The sequence below is a fragment of the Onychomys torridus genome, chromosome 22 (assembly GCF_903995425.1).
Source record: "Onychomys torridus chromosome 22, mOncTor1.1, whole genome shotgun sequence".
NCBI lineage: Eukaryota > Metazoa > Chordata > Mammalia > Rodentia > Cricetidae > Onychomys > Onychomys torridus.
The window spans coordinates 16,137,785-16,164,651 of NC_050464.1; the positions used below are offsets into that span (position 1 = coordinate 16,137,785).

Sequence of the window (26,867 nt, forward strand, 5' to 3'; positions counted from 1 at the left end):
AAATCTAAAAGAATTTTTTAAGCCTATCTTCAGTTCCCTAATCTAATAAAACAGCAGTAGCAGCGGCCTCCACTCACAGACAGTTATGTACATTTAATACAATACTCTGTGTGTGTGGGGGGGAATAAATCACTGAACACTACGCATTGAACTGAAGAGTCAGTACGTTAATGCTGTGCATGTGGTTTAGTGGTCTAGCCTGTGCCTGAGGCGGTGTGTTTAATCTGGGGGGCGGGGCGGCGGTGCCCTTTCAGGAAAATAAACTATTAGCATCAGGCTGTGTTATTACCTGTAATCCCTACACAGGGGAGGTGGAGGCAGGAAGATGACATGCATAAAGTCCTCGTGGGCTATGTAGCGAATTGAGAGGGCTAGCCTGGGCTACCTAAGGACCCCCTTTCCCTTCCCACACCCCCACACAAAGGAGTATACACGATCAGCTCATCTCTCAACTGCTCTTTTAGGAGGGATGTTCAGGCTAAGTTCCGTTTGGTAGATGAGGAGACGCCGCTAGTGAGACCTGTAAGGGCTGAGGAACGGACACCAATTTGAGAGTCGGGTTCACAGTTCTCCAGATCTTCGCCCACAGGCACCGAAGCAGGCAGGGTGACCAGCGTAGCCACCAGGACCTGCGCCTGCATGGGGGCTCACGGCTCCCTCCGGTGGCCGGAAAGAAGAGCGCAGCCCGCGCGCTGACACTGGGCGAGGGGAGGGTTTTCTCTGGGCCGAAAGGGACCAGGCTGGAACCCCGAGGACACTCCAGGTCTCTCCTGAGCCTGGAATCGCACGACTCCGGAAGACGCCGACCGACGTCGCTCGCGGTTCCCGGCCACACACCTGAGTCAGGTGCCGCGGTTCCGCCCACTCCGGGCCACTTGTCCGCAGTCGCCCCACGCCCCTTTCAGGTACTCCTGAGGGTTCTCGGAGCTCAGAGTGAAGTCAGATCCGCACCTCGGGCATCTCTTAGCATCGTGATGACGGGGGGGCCCTGGGATCGCGCCCCACTACCTTGCAGAGGACAGCGGGGCACACGTGGAGCGGTGCGGCTGGCACAGGCAGCTTGGGAGAGTGTGGGCGGAGCTTGCGCGTGGACCACGCCTTTGGGGCGGGGCTTGACCCGGGACCAATGGGACGCCTTGCTGGGGAGGACAGGCTCCGGGCCTGACATCCCGGTAGCCCGCTTGCTTTTTCCGGCCCCCTCGCCCCCTCCGCGCGTAGCGGAGCCCCCCTCCCCTCCCCCAGGCGCGCGGGGATCACCCCGGAGCAGCTGCGTTCCTAGGGTGGTGAGTGAGCAACCTGCCGCACCCAACTGCGGGGTGCGCTTGGCCGGCCGCAGCCAGATCCCTGGCATCCAGTTACTGGAGCAAGTGGACAAGAACGGGTGGGTGGGGGAGGAGGGCCCTGGGGACCCCCTTGTGGCGCGATGCCAGGCGGCCTGCATGTGTGTTTGGACAATCGATGGCTGTGTTTGGATTGATAGAGCTTTTTTTTTGGGAGGGGGATTCCTTGTAGAGATTAGAAAAATCTGGTTAGGATTGAGATGGGTTGAGAGACAGAGGTGATGGAGGGTGGAGCTTTGAAAGTTTCTTACTGCCCTTGTGTGAGGTGCTGTATTGGGGGTACTCGAGAGGGGCAGCTTAGGACTCGGGAGGAGGTGCTTTCTACCAGTCGCTAACTTCCCTTTGGGGAGATCTTCTTCCTCTCTTGTTTCCAGTTAAGGAGAGACCCGGTTTGACTGGGGGATAGATCTGTGTTTCTTTTGCAAAGTTGCTGCTACCCCTAGTTTTAGAGGCATAAAGGAAGGCACGGTCCCCAAGAGCTGAAAGGGGCCCTGATTACTTATACACCGGGGTCCGAGAGTGTGGGGAAAGTTGCTGGGACAGTTTTGAGTTTCTACACCGTGTGTGTGTGTGTGTGTGTGTGTGTGTGTGTGTGTGTGTGTCCGTCCTTTGCAACTCTCCTTTTGAGGAAGCTCTGAGTGTTTGATGCGGGTTTTGACAGCTCTGTGGAATTGCTTTCTAGCCCCTAAAAATCCTCTTTTACAGGTCACCTAAGCCCTTCTGTGGCTTCCTCTGTCCACGCTCAGCTATGGCCAGCGAGAGCTCCCCTCTGCTGGCCTACAGGCTTCTGGGAGAAGAGGGGGCTGCCTTCCCTCCCAATGGAGCCGGAGGATCTGGAGTGGCATCAGCCCGAAAGCTCTCCACCTTCCTGGGTGTGGTGGTACCCACCGTCCTGTCCATGTTTAGTATAGTCGTGTTTCTGAGGATTGGTGAGTAGAGGAGGGATTTACTGGGGAGGGGACAGGCCAGGCTGCGGCTAGGGATGGACCCTAGTAGATGTGGACAGATGGAGGGTAGAAGGAAAAGACCCCCTGTGGCCTGGCGTGTGCCTCTGCTGTGGGACTCTGCTACCCAGTGGGATGGAGAGAGGGGAAGAGGATGTGATTGTCCCTTGTGATCTGCTTTCCTCCTCCTCCTGTTCAGGCTTCGTGGTGGGCCACGCGGGGCTGCTGCAGGCCTTGGCCATGCTCCTGGTTGCCTACATCATTCTGGCACTCACGGTCCTCTCAGTCTGTGCCATTGCCACCAATGGAGCGGTGAGAGGGGGCGGAGCCTACTGTATCCTCCAACCTAGGTGGCCTGGGTCTGGGTTGGTCTGTCTTCCAGGCTTCAGGGCGGGGAAGGGGCCACTATCTCTTCTCTGAAAACAAGCCAAAGGTTTATGAATGGTGAGCAGCAGGATGAGATGGTAAAGGTGACCAGCACTCTGCCTTCATGTTAGTACTGCAATCTGGTCCCCTGACAATGTTATCAGTTAGCATTTTAAGGGCAGAGGTTGTAGCTCAGTGGTAGAGTGCTTGCCTAGCATGCCTGAGATCTGGGGTGACCCCCAGTCCTGCTCCTCTCTAACAACAAAAAAAGCTCGGTGATCATCATTTTATAGCTCAGGAAAGTGGATGCCAGGTGTGGAAATGCAGGCCTGTCACCCTGGATACCTGGGAGATAGAAGCAGGAGGATACAGAAAAGTCCATGACCATCCTGGGCTACAGAGTGAATTTAAGTCCAGCCTGGACAACTAATGGAGACCGTGTCTCAAAATAAAAAGAGTGGGGCATGGTGATACATGCCTCTGATCCTAGCACTGGGGAGGTGGAGGCAGGAGGATAAGGAGTTTGAAGTTATCCTAGGTTACAAAGTGAGTTGGAAGCCAGCCTGGGCTACTAGAAACCATCTCAAAAAAAAAAAAAAAGAGTACAAAGAAGGGTCAAGAGCTTACCTGGTGGGAGTGGGAAAATGAAGACAATTGTGCATTCTTATGATTTATGCAAAGATAGGGCAAGACAAGGGTGCGTTGTTGCTGAGAAGTGAGCTGATATTTACAGGAAACCCGGAAGTGAAGCTGCAGAAAGATGGGCTTACGGCCCCTTCCTCCATCTCAGTTTCTTTTCCCTTAACGCTCAACCCCTGCTTCCACTTTTAGTCATGATCAGCAGGACCCTGGGGCCGGAGGTTGGCGGCAGCATCGGCCTCATGTTCTACCTGGCCAACGTGTGTGGCTGTGCCGTGTCCCTGCTGGGACTGGTGGAGTCTGTGCTGGATGTCTTCGGGGCTGGTCTGTACTCTCCCGGACTTGGTCTGGGGGCGGGTGCTGAGATTTTCAGGGTCTGGGATTCTGGGGTCGTGTTTCCCAAGTGCACACACCACGTCTTCGCTTTCTGTATGGCCTGCCTTTTGCAGGACGTGTGGGCAACCCAGTGCTTGTCTCGGTCCCAGGGAACTTACCTTCTCCAGGCATGTCTGACCGGCAGCCCTCTGGCCACATGTGGCTGAATGTGGCCAAGGATGGTTATAAATGCTCCCAACACCCAAATTTTAAGCTCCCTTAAAACATTAGATTCCTGGCCGGGTGGTAGCGGCACAAGCCTTTAATCCCAGCACTCGGGAGGCAGAGGCAGGTGGATCTCTGTGAGTTCAAGGCCAGCCTGGTCTATAGAGCCAGCTTTAAGACAAGCTCCAAAGCTACACAAACAAACCCTGTCTCGAAAAACAAAACAACAAAGAATTTCCTTTTTAGATATGTTTTTTCCCCTTTCTTTGGGGAGTGGTGAATGTGGGGTGTGCATGTGTGATGTGTAAATATGCACGTGCGGATGACCCTACTTGAACTCTATGTGGAGGCCAAAGATGTTAGCTATCTTCCTCTATTGCTCTTCACCTTATTTATTTATTTGTAAATATTCACTAATTTTTTTTTATTGTTGTGTGTAGGGTAGGGGGACACAGACCTACTATGGCTTGAGTGTGGAAGTCACAGGACAAGTTTGTGGAATCAGTTCTCTCCTTCCACCTTTATGCTGTTTGGGGACCAAACTCAGGTGGCCGGGCTTGCTTAGCAATATTGTTTTCCCATCTTGCCTGTCCTATTTATTTTTTTAATGTGTACAGTGAATGTAGATTTATTAAGGAAAAATGAGAAATAACTCCAAAGACTGGGCATGGTGTCGCACACGTTTAATCCCAGCACTCGGGAGGCAGAGAGGCAGGTGGATCTCTGTGAGTTTGAGGCCAGCCTGGGCTACAGAGAGAGTTCTAGGACAGCCAAGGCTATACAGAGAAACCTTGTCTTGAAAAGCCTAAAAGAAAAAAAGAAAGGAAGGAAGGAAGGAAGGAAGGAAGGAAGGAAGGAAGGAAGGACGAACTCCTGAGAGTGGGAGGAGGCTCCAAGGAAGGAAACCCTTAATCCTTATTATTTATTTATTTATTTATTTATTTATTTATTCATTCATTCATTCATTCATTCATTCATTCATTCATTCATTTATTTCTGTGTATGTGCCAGCATGAGTCTATGTGCACTGTGTGCATGGAGGGAAACTCAGAAGTCTGAAGATGGCCTTAAATCCCCTGGAACTAGGGTTTTGGGTGGCTTTAAGCTGCAGGGTGTGTCCTGGGCACTGAACTGGTGCTCTGCAAGGGCAGGAAGCATTCTTTTTCTATTTTTTTTATTATTATTATTATTATTATTATTATTATTATTATTATTATTATTACTATTGACAGGGTCTCTCTACATAGCCCTGGCTGTTCTCAAACTCACTGTGTGGATCAGGTTAGCTTTGAACTCAGAGATCTGTCTGCCTTTGCTTCCCAAGTGCTGGGATCAAAGGTGTGCTCAGCAGAGCAAACGTTTTTCACTCATTTTTTATTTTTTTTTTTTTGAGGCAGGGTCATTGCCATTGAACCCGGCTTTTGCATGGATGTTAGGGATCCAGATTCAGGTTTCCACTCCTGCACGGTGTCTTAGCTAGGGTGACTATTGCCGTGATGATACACCATGACCAAAGCAAGTTGGGGAGGAAGGGGTTTATTTGGCTTACACTTCCACATTGTGGTCTGTCACTGAAGGAAGTCAGGATGGGAACTCACACAGGGCAGGAACCTGGGTCGGAGCTGATGCAGAGGCTGTGGAGGAGTGCTGCTCACTGGCTTGCTTTTAGAACCACTTCTGGTACCGAAATCTGTGTTTGTCAGGTTCTAGAGTAACAGAAGTTATAGAATGAGCCTCTCTCTCTTTCCTTGTCTCTCTCTCTCTCCACACACACACACACACACACACACACACACACACTATACTCTCTCTATATGGGGATTTATGAGACTGACTTACAGTCTGTGGTTCAGCTAATCCAACAATGGCCATCTATGAATGGAAGGTCCAAGAGTCCAGTAGTTGTTCAGTCTGTGAGGCTGGATGTCTCAGCTGGTCTTCAGTATACACCAGAATCCCGAAGAAGTAGGCTCTAATGCCAGTGAAGGAGTGGACTTGCTATGGAGGGTGAGAACAAGCAGGCAAAGAGAGAGAGCTTCCTTCTTCCGGGTCCTTTAGGTGTGGTCCAGATTAAAGACTTATCTTCCCGTGTCTATGATTAGAAGGGGATCTTCCTCCTAATAATTTAATTAAGGAAAAAAAAAATCCTGTCATTGGGGTTTTAGTCAGTTCCAGGTACAGTCAAGTTGGCAACCGAGAACAGCCATCACACACGGCAAGTGCTTTACCAACTGAGCCCTCCCTCCCTCTTTTATTTATTTATTTACTTAAAAGAAAAAGTCTCTCGGATCCCAGACTGTCCTAGCGATAAGATAACCTTGAACTCCAGACTCTCCTGCCCCCACCTCCCCAGTGGTTACAGTACAGGTATGTGCCACCATGCCTGGGTTTATGTGGGTGTGGGAATGAAACCCAGGCCTGTATGTATGTTAAGCAAGTACTCTGCCTACTGAGTTACAGATCCAGCTGTGTGTGTGTGTGTGTGTGTGTGTGTGTGTGTGTGTGTGTGTAGTTGGGGAGTTCTTGAGAAGGATTTGTTAATAACTATGTCATGTTGCAAAGTCAAAAGATCAGGCATGCCTGGTTCTAGTCAGAGAGCCCAGACTAATGTTCTGGAAATTGCCATAGCATGATGGGTACCCACCAGGGAGAGTGGAGATGCTGGGGTTACCCTGACAAAGGGATGTAGGATAAATGCAGTCTCTAGTAGCAGGTGGGTAGAGGAGGTCATAGTTAGGGCTGGGTGTCTCCTTGGGGGTCAGGTTTTTTTTATCTCAATCCTGCTTCTTTTCAGACGTCACAGGCTCCAGTGGGATCCGGGTTCTACCCCAGGGTTATGGCTGGAATCTGCTCTACGGCTCCCTGCTGCTCGGCCTGGTGGGTGGTGTGTGCACACTGGGAGCTGGACTCTACGCCCGTGCCTCCTTTCTTACATTCCTGCTGGTTTCTGGCTCTCTGGCCTCCGTTCTGGTCAGCTTTGTGGCCGTGGGACCCAGGGACATCCAGTTGGCGCCCCGACCAGGCACCAACGGTTCCTCTGTACCACCCCGTTATGGCCACTTTACGGGTTTCAATGGCAGCACCCTGAAGGACAACTTGGGTGGTGAGCTAAACACCGTAGTGCGGGGGTGGGGCGGGGGAGGGCGGGGGATGGGGTGGGGGGGGGTGGTGGCGTGGGGGGGGGGGGGGGGGGGCGCTTGAGTGATAGGTGGGCCTTAGTATCCCCGGAGGAGGGGCTGGAGAGATGCTTCAGTGGTTAGGAGTGCCCAGCACCCATGATCAGGCAGTTCACAGTTCCAGCTTCAAGAGATATGACACCATGCTCTGGCCTCTTTGGGCACCCGCACATACATGGCATAAAACCCCCTCCCCCAGACTTATAGCAAAATATACAAACAAGTCTTAAAAACAAGAATCCCAGGGGAAGCTGTGGCTGTAGCTCGGTTGGTAGAACACTTGGCTAGCTCGCACAAGACACTGGGTTCTGCTCCCAGCAGCACATCGACCACTCATGGCGGTGCGTGCCTGTAATCCCAGCACTCGGGAAGTAGAGGCAGGAGGATCAGAAATTCAGTGTCATCCGTGGCCGCACAGTGGGTTTGAGGCCAGCCTGTAATGAGATCCCATCATGGAAGAAGGGGGGAACAGACTGAGTCAGGGTGGGGTAAGCAGAGAAGGGGGAAACCTCACCTCGATTTGGGGCTGGGGGAGCCACGAGCAAGCCCTGCAGGTAGTTGGAGCTGGGTGGGTGAGTTCAGATAGGAGCCGGCGTAGAAGAGGCCGGTGAGAAAGTACAGAGGTGAGTGGGGAGGAGGCGACACAGGACCCCCTCCCGGGTTGGGCTGGAGTCCCAGTCAGGGCTGCGGAGGGGAGCGTGGGCGTGGGGTGGCAGGGCCCAGATGTGTGAGGGGAATACCGATGCACTCACTTTTCTCCGTCAGCTGGTTATGCTGAGGACTACACCACGGGGGCCATGATGACCTTTGCTAGTGTCTTTGCGGTCCTCTTCAATGGCTGCACCGGCATCATGGCTGGGGCCAACATGTCAGGTGAGAGTCCGTCCGCCCTTGGGGGCGCGCCAGCGCCTGTGCGAGCATGCGTGCATGCATGCATGCGCTCATGTGTGTTTATATGTGTGTGTGCGTGTGCGTGCCTGTGTGCGTGTGTGTGTGTGTGTGTGTGTGTTTTAAGACTGCCACCATGAGAGATACAGGTGTGATAGGTCGGCTGGCCTCTCTCTCTCCCTGCCCCTGTCCCTCCAGGGGAGCTGAAGGACCCCAGCCGGGCGATTCCACTGGGCACCATCATTGCTGTGGCCTACACCTTCTTCATCTACATCCTTCTCTTCTTCCTCTCCAGCTTCACTTGTGACAGGTACGTGGTGGAGGGAGATGGCAGGCTCTCCCTGAGGCTGAGTGTTAGAATAAGATGGCATCCTGGACTTGGGCAGGGTGGGGCACGCCTTTAATCCCAGCACTCGGGAGGCAGAGGCAGGCGGATCTCTGGGAGTTCGAGGACAGCCTGGGCTACACAGAGAAACCCTGTCTTGAACCCCTTCCCCCCAAAAAAAAAGGTGGTACCCTGGGTCACAGGTTGTCAAACAGGTACCCAGGTTGTTGGGTTGGAGGGACAGTTGGAGATAGTTTCTCCCGTTGGGAGAGAGATGGTGTCACCCATGGGGAGGGCTGGTCCCATGGCTGTAGCCAGCCTGTCACCACAGCTGCCCTCAGTTGTTTGAATTGTAAGCACTTTGGAGTGTGTGTGTGGGGGGGGGCGGGCCCTTTCTAGTAATGGAGGGTTTTTGTTGTTGTTTGTGTTTCGGGGTGGGGGGGATAGAGTAAGTTATTATGTAGCCCAGGCTGGCCTTGAACTTCCTATGTAGCAAAGGCTGGCCTTGAACTTCCTATGTAGCAAAGGCTGGCTTTGAACACTAATCTTCCCACCATTCTCCCAGAGTAGGGTGATTATAGGCACCCACAAGCATGCCCCATTCACCTTTCTAGTAATTTACATTCGTACAAATATTTTGTCTCTTGGTCACACTTGACAAAATATTTGTACGAATGTAAATTACTAGAAATGACAAATGTAAATTACAGGAATGACAAAATCCAAGTAAGTCAAAGATAACCAGGGAATGCCATGAACACATCTGGACACTTTCGATATATAGATGAGGGTTGTCCAGACACCAGAGCTGCAGTCACTGAGGAGGACTTTATTTTGTATTAAATTTTTAAAGAGTGTATGTGTGTGTGTGTGTGTGTGTGTTTTATATGTGTACATTCCTCTCCAAGGCTAAAGGGAGGTATCAGGTGTCCTCTGGTACTCCCTCTCTTTTTTTTTTTTTTTTTTTGTGGCAGGGTCCCTCACTTTGTAGCCCTGGCTGTCCTGGAACTCGCTCTGTAGATCAGGCTAGCCTCAAACTCAGAGATCCACCTGCCTCTACCTCCCCAGCACTGTAATCAAAGGTGTACGCTGCCTCTCCCTTCTCTTTATTTTGAGGCAGAGTCTCTCACTGAACCCGAAGAACCTGTTGTCTCCTCTGGGGCTACAACCATGCTTGGCTTGTTATATGGGTGCTAGGAGCCAAACTCAGGTCTTCCTGGTGGAAGTTCTCTGAACCACTGAGCTATCTCTCCAGTCCTTTGTTATATTTTTGAGGCATGATCTTGCTCCATACCTCAGGTTGGCCTTGAACCAGAGACTCTCTCGTCCCTCCCATGGATGTGCACCGTCATGCCTGGACTAAACCGGTTCTTTCTTTTCTCTTCTGTTTTGACACAGGGTCTTATCCTATGGCCTTACACGCATGGCAATCCTCTAGCCTCAGCCTCCCAAGTTCTGAGATCACAGGTGTGAGTCATCCAGTCAGGCTCTAGGACCTAGCTTCTTTTGCTTTTGAGACAGGGCCTCACATAGCCGAGGCTGGCCTCAAACTCCCTCTATATAGCTGAGGCTGGTCTTGAACTCCGGATCCTCCTGACTCTGCCTCCTGAGTGCTAGCATTACAAGGCCCCCTCTCGGACATAGCTCTAGAAACACATTGTCACAAGTACCTTTTCTCACGAGGCCCTCATGATGGCTCCCTGATGGACCCTTCCTCTTCCTTTCCCTCCCGGCTAGGACCCTGCTTCAGGAAGACTATGGGTTCTTCCGTGGCATCAGCTTGTGGCCCCCGCTCGTGTTGATCGGCATCTACGCCACGGCACTTTCAGCCTCCATGAGCTCCCTCATCGGTGCCTCCCGAATCCTGCATGCCCTGGCCCAGGATGACCTCTTCGGTGTGGTGCCCTCTGGGTCTGCCGAGCTGCTCTGGGCTTGCCCTCCTGGGTCTGTCTCTGCCCCCTCTGGGCCCGGACTCATTTGTCTAGTGATTCTGTTTTTGTTTTTTGTTTTTTTTTAAACAGGAGTCATCTTGGCACCGGCCAAGGTAGTCTCTGGAGGGGGTAACCCCTGGGGTGCTGTCCTGTATTCCTGGGGCCTGGTGCAGGTAAGTCTTCCTTTTAGCTGCCCTGGCTAGTCTAGCTAGCAGACTGAGAACCTATCTTAGGTCTAGATAAGAGGTGTAAATGAAAATTAGGATATTGGCCAGCGAGTGCTGCAAACCTGTAATCTGAATTTGGAAGTGGAGGTAGAGGGATGGATTGAAACTGAAGCCAGCCTGAGCTGCACAAGAAGAACCCTGCTGAAAATAAATAAATAAGGGGAGTAGTTCAAGCATGCAGTCTTAACACTCAGTCGGCAGAGGTGTAAGGATTGCAGCAAGTGTGAGGCCAGGCTAGCCAGTTAGAGCCTAAACACAGACACACACACACACACACACACACACACACACACACACAACACACACACTGGCACTCTTTGGGGTGCACTGGTATTTATTTATATTTGTTTATTTATATTGATACAGTCTCAATATGTAACCCTGGCTGCCCTGGAACTTGATATGTACTCCAGAATGGCCTAGAACTCATAAATATCTGCCTGTTTCTGCCTCCTGAGTGCTGGGATTGAAGATGTGCACCACCGTGCCTGGCCACACTTAATTTCTTAGTTTTATTTTGCACTCCTCGGGATTATACCTAGTATCTTACACATGAGTCATCTGCCACTGACTTCTACCCCCCACCCGTCATCTATTTGTTTTCCTTTTGAGACAGTCTTTCTGTGTAGCCCAGGATGGCCTTAAACTCACTGCATATGTAGCCCAGGCTGGCCTAGAACTCTTGCCTTCCCTCCTGAGTTCTGGGACTACCTTGGCATCCTAAAGTGTGCATTGATCTTTCTTGGGGGACACTGGCGTTCTGTGGACTTTGTGTAGGTAAACTGGCTTTATGTAGCGTTCCTTGGCACCTCTTGGGTACACAGATATTGCAGAGAGGTGCATTGACATCCTGGTTTTGTCTTTCTATTTTTGGATTTGGGGGATTGGCGTGGTCTCCCATGGGCCTGAAGCTTCTGGTCCTCTGCCTCTACCTCCTGAATGCTGGGTTACAGGTGTGCACTACCATGCCTTGCCTGATTTATGGGGTGCTGGGGATGGAATGCCAGGCCAGCGCTCTGCCAGCTGAATAATGTCCCCAGCCTTACATTGACACTTTTTTTTTTTTTTTTTTGGTTTTTTGAGACAGGGTTTCTCTGTGTAGCCTTGCTGGAACTCGCTTTGGAGACCAGGCTGGCCTCGAACTCACAGAGATCCGCCTGCCTCTCTGACACTTTAAAAAAAAAACAACAACAAAGAAAACCAAGGTCTTGCTATGTAGCCCTGACTGGCCTGGAACTTGTTATGTAGGCTGGCCAGGAACTCACAGAGAACTACATGACTTGGGGGCCCCTGAGATTGGTCTAATCCCTTCCATTTCTCTCTCTCTGTGTGTGTGTGTGTGTGTGTGTGTGTGTGTGTGTGTGTGTGCGCACGTGCGTGCGCACAGTTGCCCAAACTTGAGCATAAGTGTGTGCATGCTTGTGCGTAGAGGTCTGAGGACAGCTGAGGAGAGTGAGTCTCCAGTAAGTGAACCGCAGGGATTGAATTCAGGTCATTAGGCCGAGCAGCAAACATCTTTATCCACTGAGCCATCTAGCCGGTCCTTGGCATTGGCACTTTTGACTAATGCTTACCTCTTGGTCCTTTTCCAGCTGGTGTTGCTGGCTGGGAAGCTGAACACGCTGGCAGCTGTGGTCACTGTCTTCTACTTGGTGGCCTATGCCGCCGTGGACCTGTCTTGCCTGAGTCTAGAGTGGGCTTCAGCCCCCAACTTCCGGTGAGAAACGAAGATGCTTTGGAGCACAAACAAGGAGGAATGGGAAGGATGGGGCCTCGAGGGGGGGTGCCTGGGGACTAGAACAAGTGACCGGCAGGTGTTCAAGGCCAGCCCTGAGTGCGCTCCCTCTCTTCTGTCTACCCATCGCAGCCCCACCTTCAACCTGTTCTCCTGGCACACCTGCCTGCTCGGGGTGGCTTCCTGCCTGCTGATGATGTTCCTCATCAGTCCCGGGGCCGCCGGTGGGTCCCTTCTTCTCATGGGCCTGCTTTCTGCTCTTCTCACCGCCCGTGGAGGACCCAGCAGTTGGGGCTACGTCAGCCAAGCCTTGCTTTTCCACCAGGTTGGGGACCCGTAAGGGAGGGTGGGAGGTAGTCCTGGGAAGTTCCCTGCTCCCACCCCAGGGGGTTTGTGTTCCCCCTGCCACCTCCTCCTCCTTCGCAGGTGCGGAAGTACTTGCTCCGCCTGGATGTCCGCAAGGAGCACGTGAAGTTCTGGAGGCCCCAGCTGCTGCTCCTGGTGGGAAACCCTCGGGGTGCCCTGCCTCTGCTACGGCTGGCCAACCAGCTAAAGAAGGGGGGACTCTATGTGCTGGGCCATGTCACTCTGGGAGACCTTGGTGAGTGTCTTTCTCGATCTTGTCCTTCCTCTCTTCTGTCTCAGAGGCTCATGGTTCTGTCCAGACTCAGGTAGGCTTTGAACTCCAGGAAGGAGTAAATGATTTAAACAACCCAGCCCCTCACTGGGGGATTCTAGGTAGATGTTCTACCACTGAGTTAAACCACAGCCCCTCACTGGGGGATTCTAGGCAGGGGCTCTACCACTGAGCCACACCCCAGCCCCTCACTGGGGGATTCTAGGCAGGTGCTGTACCACTGAGCCACACCCCAGCCCCTCACTGGGGGATTCTAGGCAGGGGCTCTACCACTGAGCCACACCCCAGCCCCTCACTGGGGGATTCTAGGCAGGGGCTCTCCCACTGAGCCACACCCCAGCCCCTCACTGGGGGATTCTAGGCAGGGGCTTTATCACTTGTAGCTGGAGACTTTCTCTCCGGGTCCTGCCAAGCCCCCACAGTCCCTCAGCCCACTTATAAAATAATTACTCAGACCCTTATATTACTTATAAACTTTATGGCCATGGCTCAGGCTTTTTGCTCTCCAGTTCTTGTATCTTAAATTAACCCATTTCTATAAATCTATACCTCGCCACGTGATTGGTGGCTCACCGATATCTCACATGTTGCTTGTCATGGTGGCGGCTGGCCTCAGCCTTCCACCTCCCAGAAATGTAGAATTACTTCTATAACCACCCAGCTCTAATAAAGACTAATTGAGCTTGGCCAATAGCTGCTCCCCCCACCCCTGTCTCTCTGTCTCTGTTTCTCTGTCTCTCTCCTGTTTTTGAACTGCTAAGGATTGAGTCCCTTGCTCAAGCTGGGCAAACACTTCACTACTGAGCTATATTGCCAGCCCTTGCTTTTGTGAGGTAGGTTCTCCCTACGTAGTCCCGCTGGCCTTGAATTTGTCATCTTCCTGCCCTAGTCCCCTGAGTGCTGGGGTCAAGTGTCACTACCTGACACCGTTTTCTCTCTTTACTTCCTCTGCAGACTCTCTACCATCAGACCCTGTACAGCCGCAGTATGGCGCCTGGCTGAGCCTGGTGGACCTTGCCCAAGTGAAGGCCTTTGTGGACCTCACCCTGTCGCCCTCTGTGCGCCAGGGCGCTCAGCATCTGCTGCGGATCTCTGGCCTCGGTGAGCTGCCCCTCCCTCGATGTCCTGGGGGGGGCCCTCAGTGGTCCCTTTCCATCTCTGCCCCCTTCCTCCAGGGAACCGACTAGACCATAGTTTGCGAAAGGAACACACCATAAGACCAGATAAGACCGTAGCCAAAGATAACAGAGGCAGACTGTCTAACAGTGACCACAGTGTCTACTTGGAGACGTGTCATAGACAGGGCATGATGTCTGTGGTTGGCTTAAAAAAAAAGTTACATTTAGCCAGGCAGTGGTGGCGCATGCCTTTAGTTCCAGCACTCGGAAGGCAGAGCCAGGTGGATCTCTGAGTTTGAGGCCAGCCTGGTCTACAGAGCAAGTTCTAGGACAGCCAGAGCTACACAGAGAAACCCAGTCTTGAAGAAGGAAAATTACATTTAATCATTTGTGTGTGTGTGTGTGTGTGTGTGTGTGTGTGTGTGTGTGTGTGCATGTGCACGGGTGTGTAAGCATGCCACAGTGCATGTGTGGAGGTCAGAAGACAGCTTTCAGGAGTCAGTTCTTTCCATCTACCATGTGAGTCCCAGGGATTTATCACAAGATCATCAGGATTGGCTACAAACATTCCACTGATTCATCTCGTTGGCCCTGGTTGTTGTTATTTTTTTAAAGACAGGGTCCAGTGGAGCTCAGACTGGCTGGGAACTCACTCTATAGCTGAGGATGACCTTGACCTACTGATCCTCTTGCTTGGGATTACATGCATGTGGCACTATGCCCACTTTATGAGGTGCTGGGGATGGAACTCGGGGCTTTTTGTACATGCTAGATAAGACCTCTATAAACTGAGCCACATCCTTGGCTTTTTCTTTTTTCTAAGGCAAAAGTTAGAGTATTTGGGCTCTGGAGAGTATTTTTCCAAAGAGAGTGGAAAAAATGTTTTGAGTTTTAGATGGCGCTATTAAAACAGAGTTTCTTCCATCCAAATACTAACTGGGCTTAGTCCTGCTTTGTGTCTGAGATCCAGTGAGGCTGGGGAGGTGTTGCCACAGATAAAGCAGATGGTTGTTAACCACCAGAACTCAGAGAAAGTGAGACCACCGAAAACTGATGTGGTCAGCAAAGGTTTCGTGGCTAGATGCTACCTGAGCCTGGCCTGAAAGGCTCTGTAATAGGAAGCCAGAGTGACGGTTCACGCCTGCAGCCCTCGTGCTTGGGAGTCTGAGGCAAGAGTTCTAGGTCAGACTTCACTTTACAGTGGACCCTACCACCAACAAATGGGCAATCAAGGTGGCAGGAAGGAGCAGAATGGGGTCTCTAGGTCACAAAGGATACTAGAGGGTGATGTGAGTGACGCTTTCAGATAAAATAGAATATGGCTAGCTCTGTAACTCTTCCTGTCCAACACACACACACACACACACACACACACACACACACACTGGTTTGAAGTTAGGGCTTTGCTTAAGTTAGGCAAGTAGTCTACTGATAAACCATGTCTCCAGCCCCTCACTGGGGAATTCTAGGCAGGGGCTCTACCACTGAGCCACACCCCAGCCCCTCACTGGGGGATTCTAGGCAGGGGCTCTACCACTGAGCCACACCCCAGCCCCTCACTGGGGGATTCTAGGCAGGGGCTCTACCACTGAGCCACACCCCAGCCCCTCACTGGGGGATTCTAGGCAGGGGCTCTACCAAGGAGCCACACCCCAGCCCCTCACTGGGGAGTCTAGTGATACTTTACAGCTAAGCTACATCTCAGCCTTTTTTTTTTTTTTTTTTTTTTTTTGGAGATAGAGTCTCACTAAGTTGCCCAAGAGGACCTTGAATTTGAAATCCTCTTGCCTCAACCCCTACGCACCTAGCACTACAAGCCTGCACCCCCAGGCAGCTCCAGCTCTGTGACTCATGTTGAGAGGCCTGCAGCCTTGTACTCCAGGCACCTCCACGCTCAGCCTCCTCAATCCCAAGACTAGTATCTGCCGTCTGAGTAAGCACCTCCTTCTGCACCTGCCGTCAGTCAGGCTAAAGGTCAACAGCATTGAACTTCGCACTGCTTGGGACAAAGCAGGGTTCCAGTAACAGTCCAGGGTGGTGGGTGATCGGTGAGGCTTGCTGGCTCAGCTGCTGTGCCCTCCTGCTAACAGGTTGGGGGTGTCGCTGAGGCGCATTTGCCTCTGCAGCACCCGAGGGCTTTTGTGTTTCTTTTCTGGAAGGGGCCACTGGACCAGTGAGGAAGACAACTCCAGCAGAAAGGGGCTGGGGAGGTGGTGGAGCGCGGATAGCTGTCACAGGGCAAATCAAAGGACCCGAGTTCAGATCCCCAGCACCACGTAAAGGCCACGCACCTCTGTGCACATCTAATTCCAGCACTGGGAAGGTGGAGACAGGAAGGCCTGTGGGGCCAGCTGGGGTGGCCCAGGCAGTAAGCTCTAGATTATTTATTTATTTATTTATTTATTTAGTTAGTTAGTATTAACACAGAAAAGGGTGCCAGATCTCATTACAGATGGTTGTGAGCCACCATGTGGGTCCTGGGAATTGAACTCGGGACCTCTGGAAGAGCAGTGGGTGCTCTTAACCTCTGAGCCGTCTCTCCAGCCTGAGCTCTAGATTCTTTAAGACTCTGTCTCAAAAAAGAAGGCGGAGGGTTGGGTGGTGGTGCACACAAGTTTAATCCTGGCATCCGGGAGGCAGAGGCAGGTGGCTCTGTGTGAGTTCGAGGCCAGCCTAGTTTGCAGAGCAAGTTCCAGGACTGCCAGAGTTACATAGAGAAATTCTGTCTTGGAAAAACAAAAAAACTAAAAAGACAAAACAAACACTAACAGCTATGGTCAGGAAATTGAGAGGCCCATGCTTTTTCTACGGCATCACTGGGACTTCTTGGACAAGAGATTTGGGTCACTGAGGTTGGACCAAGCTCAGCTAGGTAGGTCAGGGAATGGTCTCTTGTGTGAATAGAGATAGTCACCTCTGTGCCCAGGCCCTTTCAGGCCTGAGGCTTTCTTTAGTCCAGTGACTTCATTGCGTGGGGCCTGAGGTTGGTTCCTTATCTGTAAAAGGGGCGAATAAACAGTACTTATCTCACAGCGTTGGCACAAGTTTCAAATGAGGTGAGTGCTTTCTCCAGGATGTGGCCTCGGATAAACAGCCAGATGCTCTCTGCTTCCTCTTGGGTACCACACAGCAGATCACTGTCCTTAGACCTGTGCAGTAGAAGGAGGTTGCAGCCACATCTGCCTGGGTTGTGGCTTCTCCGTGATTGAGGTCCTGAGCTTGACTGATCAGGCTATCTGATTGTGTTTTACTCAGGCCTGGAGATGCATGCTGTAACCTCAGCTACTCTGGAGGCTGAGGCAAGGAGGGTTGTAAGTTCAAAGCTAGCCAGAGCTACCGAAGAAGTCTCATTTCCTCAGTGGAGTTCAATTTCAGTCTCTGTAGAGTTCAATTTCAGTCTCTTGTTTTTCGACAGTTTGTTTTCTGGTTTAGACAGGTTCTCAGAGCTCTGGAGCCTGTACTGCCTGAAACTAGCAATTTCCCTGCCTCACCTTCGCAGTTGCTGGGTTTGCAGGTGGAGGGCCATCCTGCCTGGTTGAAATGGCCTCTCCTAATGTGAAAAAGACGAGCTGTTTAGAGCCTGTGGTGGATGACAACCAACCCTAACCCTAAAAGAACCCAGAGCTGGAGCTGGAGCTCAGTGGTAGAGCTAGCATGCATGAAGCCCTGAGGTCCATATCACGCCATGAACTTCATGGGATGGTGGTGATGCACACCTACAATCCTAGCATCTGTGGGGAGGATGTGGGAAGATCAGGAGTTTGAGGTCATCTTCTGCCACAGAGTTCCAAGCAAGCCTAGGTTGTCTGAGACCTTGTCTCAAAAACCAAAAACCTTAAGCACATGCCTTTACTCCCAGTACTCAGGAGACCGAGGCAAGCAGATTTCTGAGTCTGTGTCTAGCCTGGTCTATATACTGAGTTGCATGCAGTCCAGTCAGGGCTACATAGTGAAACCCTGTCTCAGAATGATAAATGCAAGAGAGTAAGCAAGCAAGCAAGCAAGCAAGCAAGCAGAAACCTAAAACAAAATCTGAAACAAAAATCTAAAATGAGCTTGGAATATAGTTCAGTGTTGATTGCCTAGCATGGGTAAAGCATGGGTTTAATCTCCAGTATCACTCCCCCCAAAAGAAAAAAAAAATTCCTAGTGTGAAATCTACATATTTAAAGTGGAGGAGATGATTACTCCTAGAGATAGTCAAATAAATGCATGTGAAAGTGTTTGAGAAAGCCAACTCATTGTGCAAACGTGTGTATAATGCTGCTGTAAGGGCCCCAGCCAAGTAGGATGCCATACCTCATGGCTGACCTAAGTGTGAGTGGGCGCGTTTTATGTGGTGTAAATTCAGCCCTCAGCCTGATTTCTGTTCCTTCCTGCCTCCCTTTTTGCCCCTAGGCGGCATGAAGCCCAACACGTTGGTGCTGGGTTTCTATGATGACGCCCCACCCCAGGACCATTTCCTAACAGACCCTGCCTTCTCCGAGCCTGCAGAGGGCACCCGAGAGGGCGGGTCGCCAGCCCTGAGCACGCTGTTCCCTCCACCTCGGGCTCCTGGGAGCCCCCGGGCTCTCAGTCCCCAGGACTACGTGGCCACGGTGGCAGATGCTCTCAAGATGAACAAGAATGTGGTTCTCGCCCGGGCTTGTGGGGCTTTGCCCCCGGAGCGGCTAAGCCGGGGGTCCGGGAGCAACGCTCAGCTCCATCACGTGGACGTGTGGCCCTTGAACCTGCTGCGGCCCCGGGGTGGGCCCGGCTACGTGGACGTCTGTGGCCTTTTCCTGTTGCAGATGGCTACCATCTTAAGCATGGTGCCTGCATGGCACAGTGCCCGGCTCCGGATCTTCCTGTGCTTGGGGCCTAGGGAGGCTCCTGGGGCAGCTGAGGGAAGGCTCCGGGCTCTGTTGAGTCAACTCAGGATCCGGGCAGAGGTGCAAGAGGTGGTGTGGGGTGATGGAGCCGAGACCGGGGAGCCTGAGGAGGAGGAAGGGGACTTTGTGAATGGTGGTCGAGGAGATGAAGAGGCCGAGGCTCTGGCTTGCAGTGCCAACGCCCTGGTGCGTGCCCAGCAGGGGCGAGGCACAGGAGGAGGCCCTGGGGGGCCTGAAGGAAGGGATGGGGAGGAGGGACCCACCACAGCCCTTACCTTCCTGTACCTGCCTCGACCGCCTGCCGATCCTGCCCGCTACCCCAGATACCTGGCGCTGCTGGAAATCCTGAGCCGTGACCTGGGTCCCACCCTTCTTGTTCATGGCGTCACTCCGGTCACCTGTACTGATCTCTGATGCCTGTTCCTACAGCGTTGGATGGAGAGGGCCCAGGCCCATTCTGAACAATGGACTCCCCTCCCCCATGAACTCTGCCCTTCGGATGATGTTTTGAGGGGACCATGGTCTCCTTTGGATGGGGTGGGGGGACGACATAGTACACTAATTCCGGGTGGCTGTCCCCATTGTACAGGGGAGGACATCGCGGCCCTGTCCCTGGCCTGCCTCCGCTTCCTTCACTGGTGCCTTGACCAGAGGGGCTGGTCTCTTCTGTGACTCTAGGCTACCTCAGTGTCCCCATCCTGGCCACAGACGCACCGCCTCCCTCTCCCCGACGTCCTTGGGTGGCGATGTCTGTGTTTTGTTTTATTTTTCTAACTACTGACCATTAATAAAAGACCAAAACACTATGGGCTGGCTGGTGCAGCGCTGCTGGTCGGGAGGCCAGGGGCAGGCGGGTGGGAAGGGAGAGATCTGGAAGGGGGGGGTTGGGGACCAGAAGCCTTCAGGGTCCCGGCCGAGAGGCTGCCACGTACAGAGCTGGAGCAGGGATCACAGAGAGCTGCTGGGCCGCAGCAGTTTGCAGCCCACCCTGTGGTTTGGCTCCAGAGGAGGGCGGTCCTTTCTTAACAGGAGGGGGCCAGAGAGAGAGAGGAGGGTTTGCAGATTAGGGCTTAGGGGACCACGTGACCCTCCCCCAGGAATGCAGTGACGTCAGGGGGCGTGGCCGTCCCCAAAATTGGGGAGGAAGGGAAAAAAAAAGCCAAGAAAAAGTTTCTTTGCGGGAGTCCCAAGCGGGGCGTGGGACGGAAGGGGAAGGAAGGGACTCCAGGCTCCGGGCTCCGGGCTTGTGGGGGCCCTGACCTCTGTCTGGAGTGGAGTAACCATTCCAGACCATGTCTGGGCCCACCTGGCTCCCCCCGAAGCAGCCAGAGCCCTCCAGAGTCCCCCAGGGAAGAGCGCTTCCCCGGGGCGCCCTGGGGCCGCCACCGGCCCACGGAGCAAGTAAGTGTTCCTCTCTCACACACCCGGGAGTGACGGAAGAGCCACTGGCCACTCTTCTTCACCTCTTCTCCCCTGCCTGTCCGCTTCCTGCTGTCTCTTCCCCCAGCCAGAGGCCCTTACCCTTGTTCCAACCTTCCCTGACTCCTATCCGCGCCCAGACGCCCCAAGTACGCGAAGGACTCGGAGAGGCGCGCCCCGAGAAGGGCAGCCTTCACGAGGTACCCCTCTCCATTCCCACCTCTCTTGCCTCCCTCTTTTAGCACTCCAGCCCCACCCCAGGGTCAACTTCTGCCCCCTCCCACCCGAACAATGCTACCAGCCTCCGGGGGTACCAGACGATCGGGGCCCTGCCTGGGTGGGATCCCACGGAGCACCCCAGCGTCTGCAGGTGAGTGCTGGAGGTGAGGGTAGGATGTGTGGGTCTCCTCCTCAGGGTGAAGGGCGAGAGGAGCCCGGGGGTTGTGCTCTATATTAATTCTCCCTGCTCTGGCTCTGGCTCCAGGGGCTCCCGCCAGACAGGGGCGTCATCCGCCCTGGAAGCCTGGATGCTGAGATAGACTCGCTTACCAGCATGTTGGCTGATCTGGACGGGGGTCGCAGTCATCCTCCTCGGCGACCAGACCGGCAGGTCTGTGTCCTGTGTCCTGTTTCTGCTTCCCCATCCCCAGCCACCCAGTTCCCTTCTGTGGATTCTCAGCCTCAAGCCACCCGTCCCACGCCCCGACCTACCTACCCTCTTTGCAACTGATGAACACCTACTTAGCTCGTGCAGGCCTTGCCCGTGGGAACTTGTCAGTAATCACTGCTTCCCTGGGGTTCCCACCTGGCAGTGCATGGATGCCGGGTCTTGGCCCTACTCAGCGTTTCTGCACTGCTTGTCTCCCCAGGCTTTTGAGGCGCCTCCACCCCACGCTTACCGCGCAGTCCCCCTGAAGCCCAGTGGAGGTGCTGTTCCAACCCCTATGCTCCCAGCATCCCCTTATGGCGGACCTACCCCGGCCTCCTACGCGACGGCCAGCACGCCGGCTGGTCCTGCTTTCCCGGTACAAGTGAAGGTGGCTCAACCCGTGAGAGGCTGTGGACTGCCGAGGCGGGGAGCCTCTCAGACCTCGGGGCCGCCTCCAGGCCCCCACTTTCCTTTGCCCAGCCGTGGTGAAGGCTGGGGGTCTGGCTATAGGAGCCTCCGGGAGCCAGGACCAGGGGTTAAGGAGGATGCCGCGGGGATACATGGCCCTGCAGGAGGAGGAAGAGGAGGCGGGCATGGGCCCCAGGCAAGTCTGGGGTGGGGGCTGGGAGCACCGTGGGTTGTGGTCATTGTAGGTAACTGGGCATTGGGTGGCATGGAGGCTGGGTGGTACTTACAGTGCTGGATTTTAGGGCTGGGGATGTGGTTCAGTTGGTAGACGGCTTGCATAGTGTTGAGGAGTCCCAAGGTACTGTCCACGGCACCGCATAAACCAAGCAGGGTGGAGGTAGAGACAGGAGGATCAGTAGATTAAGGTCATCTTTGGCTACATAATGAGTTCCAGACCAGCCTAGGCTATATGAGACACTGTCTCAAAATAAATAAATCAATAAATGAATACATCAGTCTCAGTTTTCAGAGTACTCAGAGGTCAAGAGTCAAGATGGCCAAAGGGAGGGGGCTAGGGTTCTTCCACCCCCCTCCCCCATCTGCCTCTGAGAGATGTTCTCAGATGAGATTTCAGGGTTTCTTACGGGTTATTTGTGGTTATTTGTCAGTCAGAGGCTAGGCAGGATCACAAAGCCCCGATTCTCCCTGTAGGTGCCCTTAAGCCAACCTCCTGAAGAGGAGCTGGAGAGACTGACCAAGAAACTGGTGCATGACATGAGCCACCCGCCCAGTGGGGAGTACTTTGGTGAGCTGGCCTGGTGGATAGGCTGGGAGGAGGGAGGAGACGGTGGATCTGGCATCGTGGATCCGTGCAGACGGATCCCGTTGCTCTCAATCCTCAGGTCGCTGTGGTGGCTGTGGCGAAGACGTGGTTGGCGACGGAGCTGGGGTTGTGGCCCTGGACCGTGTCTTCCACATTGGTTGTTTTGTGTGTTCTACCTGCCGGGCCCAGCTCCGTGGCCAGCATTTCTATGCGGTGGAGAGGAGGGCATACTGCGAGAGCTGCTATGTGGTGAGGTTGGGCTGCAGGGGAGGGAGAGTGGGCGGAACTCTGCATCAGGATGGGCGCAGGCGGTTCCGATCCAAGAGAGGGGCCAGATAGTCAGATGGGGCAGAAGACAGAGGGGGCTTGAAGCTGGGGCCTCAAGCTGAGTTATAAGAGGGAAGGAGCTAGACGTGGTGGTGGTTTTGGCCTATCTGGAGGAGAGATGATCAGGAGTTTGAGACCAGCCTCAGCTACAAAGCGGGTTTGAAGCCTGCCTGGCGCATGTGTTTCCAAAGATCAGTTGGTTCATCAAACAAAAGGAGATTTGGGGTTTTGTTTCTTTGATTGCTTGTTTGTTGTTTGGGGGTAGTATGTATCCCAGGCTGGCCTGAAACTCTTAGGTATAGCTAAGGAAGACTTTGCATTTCCTGCCTCTATCCGAGGGGTTTGGAGATTCCAGGTGTGTGCCACCAGATCTGTTCTTTGTGGTGCTGGGAATGGAACCCAGGGCTTCATGCATGCTAAGCAAACACCTTACCAACTGAGCTCCAGCCCCCAGACCAAGGAATTAAATGTGGATACTAGCTGAAAAGGGGGAGGGGAGGCGGAGAACTTGTTCCTTTCAAGTAGGAGGCTTTTCTTCCTTCCTTCCTTCCTTCCTTCTTTCCAGGCCAAGTCTCACTATGTAGCCCAGGCTGGCCCTGAAGTCATGGTCCTCCTGCCTCAGCCTCCCAAGAGCTAGGAAAGCAGATGTGTGCCAGTCACCACCATGCCCAGCTAGAAGGCATTTTAGAGTTGAGGTAATTTGTGAAAGTCTGACAACATTCCTCAGAGGCAGGCATTACTGTTGACTCATCTAACTGGAAAAGGAAGTGTGTGGAGGCTAAATTCCTTGTCTAGCAGCTGTAATGCTGACGTGCCAAGACCACCTCCCACTGACTCCTGGGCAGGGAACTACGCCCTCCAGACCGGTGGGAGGCCAGCATGCCTTCCTGGCTGCTGCGGCTCCCGTCTCTGACCCTCCTTCCTCTCTCTCCCATGAGGCCACCTTGGAGAAGTGTTCCACGTGCTCTGAACCCATCCTGGACCGAATCCTGAGGGCTATGGGGAAGGCTTACCACCCTGGTTGCTTCACCTGCGTGGTGTGCCACCGCGGCCTCGATGGCATCCCTTTCACTGTGGATGCCACCAGCCAGATCCACTGCATCGAGGATTTCCACAGGTCTTGCCTTAACTCAGAGTCCTGGACCTAGCCTGTGTCTTCATGTCTGTCTCTAACTTCTGGTCCTCTCTTGCTTTTTTTTTTTTTTTTGGAGCTGAGGATCGAACCCAGGGCCTTGCGCTTGCTAGGCAAGTGCTCTACCACTGAGCTAAGTCCCCAAGACCCAAAAGCCTTCTCTCCAATCCTTCTCATTTCCCCCTTTCCACCTTCATTGGGCTCCACTGTGAACCTCCTGTGGGGAGGGAAGGGACCTGAGAGCCCTCTTGCTTTCTTCCACCCCAGGAAATTCGCCCCACGATGCTCAGTGTGCGGTGGGGCCATCATGCCAGAACCAGGTCAGGAGGAGACAGTGAGAATTGTTGCTTTGGATCGAAGCTTCCACATTGGCTGTTACAAGTGTGAGGTGAGGGGTGTGTGTGTGTGTGTCCCTGGACCGGGAGGCTGGGGGAGAACAGTAAGGGAAAAGACACGGAGCACTTAGGCTGATGGGAAGGCGTGGTTTCTCTCCACAGGAGTGTGGGCTGCTGCTGTCCTCTGAGGGTGAGTGTCAAGGCTGCTACCCGCTGGATGGGCACATCTTGTGCAAGGCTTGCAGTGCCTGGCGGATCCAGGAGCTCTCAGCCACCGTCACCACTGACTGTTGACTCTTCCTAGAAGTACCTGCTGGGATCTCTGTCCCCACCCATCGCACCCCCCCAACCCCCTACCCCCGACATCTGCCTTTACTGTTGGTCACCAAACGCCGTTGCTTTTCCTCTCTTCGTGAAATAATAATCCCCGAGGAGTTTAAAAGCACATCCTAGTCTGCTGTTTCATTGGAATTTTTTTTTTCCCCCAAAAGCAAAAAAACTTCTTATTTATTTTACATACCAAGCACAGTTTCTCCTCCTCTGTCTCCATTCAGAAAGGTTAAGGCCTCCCATGGGAGTCAACAAAGCGTGGCATATCAAGTTGAGGCAGGACCAAGCTCCTCGCCCTACCTATATCAAGGCCGAGCGAGGCATCCCACCATAGGGAAGGAACATAGGGAATAGGTTCCAAAAAGCCAGTTCATGAGCCAGCGACAGGTCCTGGTCCCACTGCTAGGGCCGCCACAAACAGACCAGACCAAGCCACACAACTGTGACCCACATGCAGAGAGGGTCTAGGTCAGTCCAAGGCAGGCTCCCTAGCTGTCGGTCCAGGGTCTGTGAGCTCCCATGAGTTCAGGTCAGCTTTCTCTGTGGGTTTTCCCCGCCGTGATCTGGACCCTCCTTGCTCATATTATCTCTCCTTCCTCTCTTCAACTGAGCTCCCAGAGGTCAGTCCAGTGCTTGGCTGTGGGTCTCTGCATCTGCTTCTGTCAGTCACGGGAGGAAGGTTCTGTGATGACAATGAGGGTATTCACAGGAGAAACCAGTTCAGGCACTTTTGCAAGGAGTCCTTTTTTTAAAAATTTATTTATTTTTCGAGACAGGGTTTCTCTGTGTACCTTTGTGCCTGTCCTGGAACTCACTCTAGACCAGGCTGGCCTCAAACTCAGAGATCCTCCTGGCTCTGCCTCCTGAGTGCTGGGATTAAAGGCGTGTACCACCACCGCCTGGCTCGCTAGGAGTCTTAGCTGGGGTCAATTGTGGATTCCTGGGAGTTTCACTGGCACCGGGTTTCTCCCTAACCCCAGAATGGCTCCCTCTATGAAGATAATCTCTTTCATTGCTCTCCCTCTCCATCCCTCCCCTAACTTAACGGTCCCGATTCCTCATGTTCTCATCCCTTATCCCCTCCTCTCTGCCCCCTCCCCCAGTTTACCCAGGAGATCTCATCTATTTCCCCTTCCCAGGGTGATGATCCCTCTGTCCGTCCCCCTTAGGGTCCGGCAAGGTACCTTTATAAAGGACAGATTCTAATGCATCCCAGGCTACCCTTGAATTTGATACATAGCTGAGACAGCTGAGGATGGTCCTGAACTCTGAATCCTTCGACTTTCAAGTCTCAAGTGCTGGGATTACAGGCCTGTGCCACTGTCTGCCTACATTTTTGTAGGGGGCGGGAGGATGCTGGGGTGGAACCAGGGACTCATACATACTAAACAAATGCCCTACCACCAAACTATACCCCCTAGCTTCCTTCTCTCCTTGGTTTCTTACATCCTAAACCCAGGTCTTTTCATTGGTAGGCAAGAATTCTTTCTATCTTTGAGCTATATATACCACAGCCTCCCTTTTCTTACATTATGTGTGGATGAGCTGGGTGTGGTGATGCACGCCTTTAATCCCAGCACTTGGGAGGCAGAAGCAGGCTGATCTCTGAGTTCTAGGCTAGCCTGGTCTTCAGAGGGAGTTCCAGGATAGCCAGGGCTACACAGAGAAGAGGGAAAAAAAAGTGTGTGTGTGTGTGTATGTGTACATTTGAGCATAGTGCTCTTGTAGTCCAGAAGAGGTCATCAGATCCCCAGGAACTGGAGTTAACAGCCTGTGAGCCATCCGACATAATTAATGGATGCTGGGAATCAAGCTCTTTACAGATGTCCCGGCTGGCTTTGAACTCATTCTGCAGCCCTTGAATTTGTGATTCTCCTTTTTCAATTTCCTGAATAGCTGGGATCGCAGACCTGTGCCAAAATGACTGGACCAAATTTTTAAATGCCCCTTGTTGTAAAGACACTTTTTTTTGAGACAGTGGCCTCGAACTCAGAGATCCACCTGGCTCTGCTTCCCTTGAGTGTTGGGATTAAAGGTGTGCTCCACCACCTCCAGGCGTAAAGACACCTTTTTACATGTTGGGATTTTCTTGCTGGGAGCAAGGCTGTGGCATGCTCTATTCTTTAGCTTGGTATTTTATTCATTGAGAAGGGCTTAGTCTTATCTTGGGGAATTACGCGTTTAAACTGGGAGCCACTGGATCCCAGTGGTTGTTTCCAGACTGCTACGTACTGCTTCCCATTAAAGTATTGGGCATTAAAACTGAGATTTGCACTATTAGGCGCCTCTGTCCAAGAAAAGCAGGAAGGACGCGTTTTGCTGGTAGCACATACTGTGGATTTCCGCGGAAGAAGAAAATGGTGGGAGGCGATGCCTTTAAAATGGTTGCTTTGGTGCATTATTCCCTAGACATCCACAGTCCTCAAACCAATCCATAGCGCGAGGAGAGGGCACAACCACCCTTGAAGAGGTCAAAAAGTGCCCCAGTCCGGGGCTCTTGCAAAGCAACCTCTGGATGCAAACTAGCTCCGACCCAGGAGCCGTTAGTGGGGAGCGAAACTCTCCATCTCCATCCTCCCTCGTGTTGCAAAGGAACGACCACGTTCAGGAGGCCTGGCTTGGTCCCGCTCAGCTTCCGTAGCTCCCTAGCGCTTTGAGCGCTTTTTTGGTCGTAAAACCGCGCGAGATTTCCGCGTCTCCACCCTTT

At 53.0% G+C, this 26,867-nt stretch overlaps 2 protein-coding genes across 3 annotated transcripts; both read left to right on the plus strand.

Annotated features, from left to right (window-relative positions):
• Positions 1–1,133: 1,133 nt before the first annotated feature.
• On the plus strand, positions 1,134–19,543 carry Slc12a9 (solute carrier family 12 member 9). 2 transcript variants are annotated; one of them, XM_036171761.1, is made up of 14 exons: positions 1,134–1,381; positions 2,046–2,269; positions 2,484–2,618; positions 3,482–3,613; positions 6,624–6,932; positions 7,771–7,878; positions 8,092–8,203; positions 9,956–10,113; positions 10,240–10,322; positions 11,969–12,093; positions 12,244–12,436; positions 12,538–12,712; positions 13,703–13,849; positions 18,265–19,543. In XM_036171761.1, exons 2-14 carry the CDS (start codon positions 2,089–2,091, stop codon positions 19,149–19,151), a joined length of 2,745 nt encoding a protein of 914 aa, XP_036027654.1. In that variant the 5' UTR covers positions 1,134–1,381; positions 2,046–2,088; the 3' UTR covers positions 19,152–19,543. The 2 variants fall into 2 exon arrangements, with proteins under 2 accessions (XP_036027654.1, XP_036027653.1); XM_036171760.1 differs by having other exon boundaries at positions 1,134–1,283.
• Positions 19,544–19,871: 328 nt separating this feature from the next.
• Trip6 (thyroid hormone receptor interactor 6) lies at positions 19,872–24,276 on the plus strand. Its single transcript, XM_036171762.1, has 9 exons — positions 19,872–20,138; positions 20,399–20,526; positions 20,641–20,766; positions 21,026–21,409; positions 21,925–22,018; positions 22,116–22,285; positions 23,302–23,480; positions 23,763–23,883; positions 23,993–24,276. The coding sequence occupies exons 1-9, from the start codon at positions 20,030–20,032 to the stop codon at positions 24,122–24,124; spliced, it is 1,443 nt and encodes a 480-aa protein (XP_036027655.1). The 5' UTR covers positions 19,872–20,029; the 3' UTR covers positions 24,125–24,276.
• The last annotated feature ends 2,591 nt before the right edge of the window (positions 24,277–26,867 follow it).

Coding starts and splice junctions, on each gene's coding strand:
- Slc12a9 (XM_036171761.1), top strand. CDS start 2,089: ATGGCCAGCGAGAGCTCCCCTCTGCTGGCCTACAGGCTTCTGGGAGAA. Junction 6,933..7,770: donor CCTGAAGGACAACTTGGGTG/GTGAGCTAAACA, acceptor TTTCTCCGTCAG/CTGGTTATGCTGAGGACTAC. Junction 8,204..9,955: donor TCCAGCTTCACTTGTGACAG/GTACGTGGTGGA, acceptor CCTCCCGGCTAG/GACCCTGCTTCAGGAAGACT.
- Trip6 (XM_036171762.1), top strand. CDS start 20,030: ATGTCTGGGCCCACCTGGCTCCCCCCGAAGCAGCCAGAGCCCTCCAGA. Junction 21,410..21,924: donor GAGGCGGGCATGGGCCCCAG/GCAAGTCTGGGG, acceptor TTCTCCCTGTAG/GTGCCCTTAAGCCAACCTCC. Junction 22,019..22,115: donor GCCCAGTGGGGAGTACTTTG/GTGAGCTGGCCT, acceptor CTCAATCCTCAG/GTCGCTGTGGTGGCTGTGGC.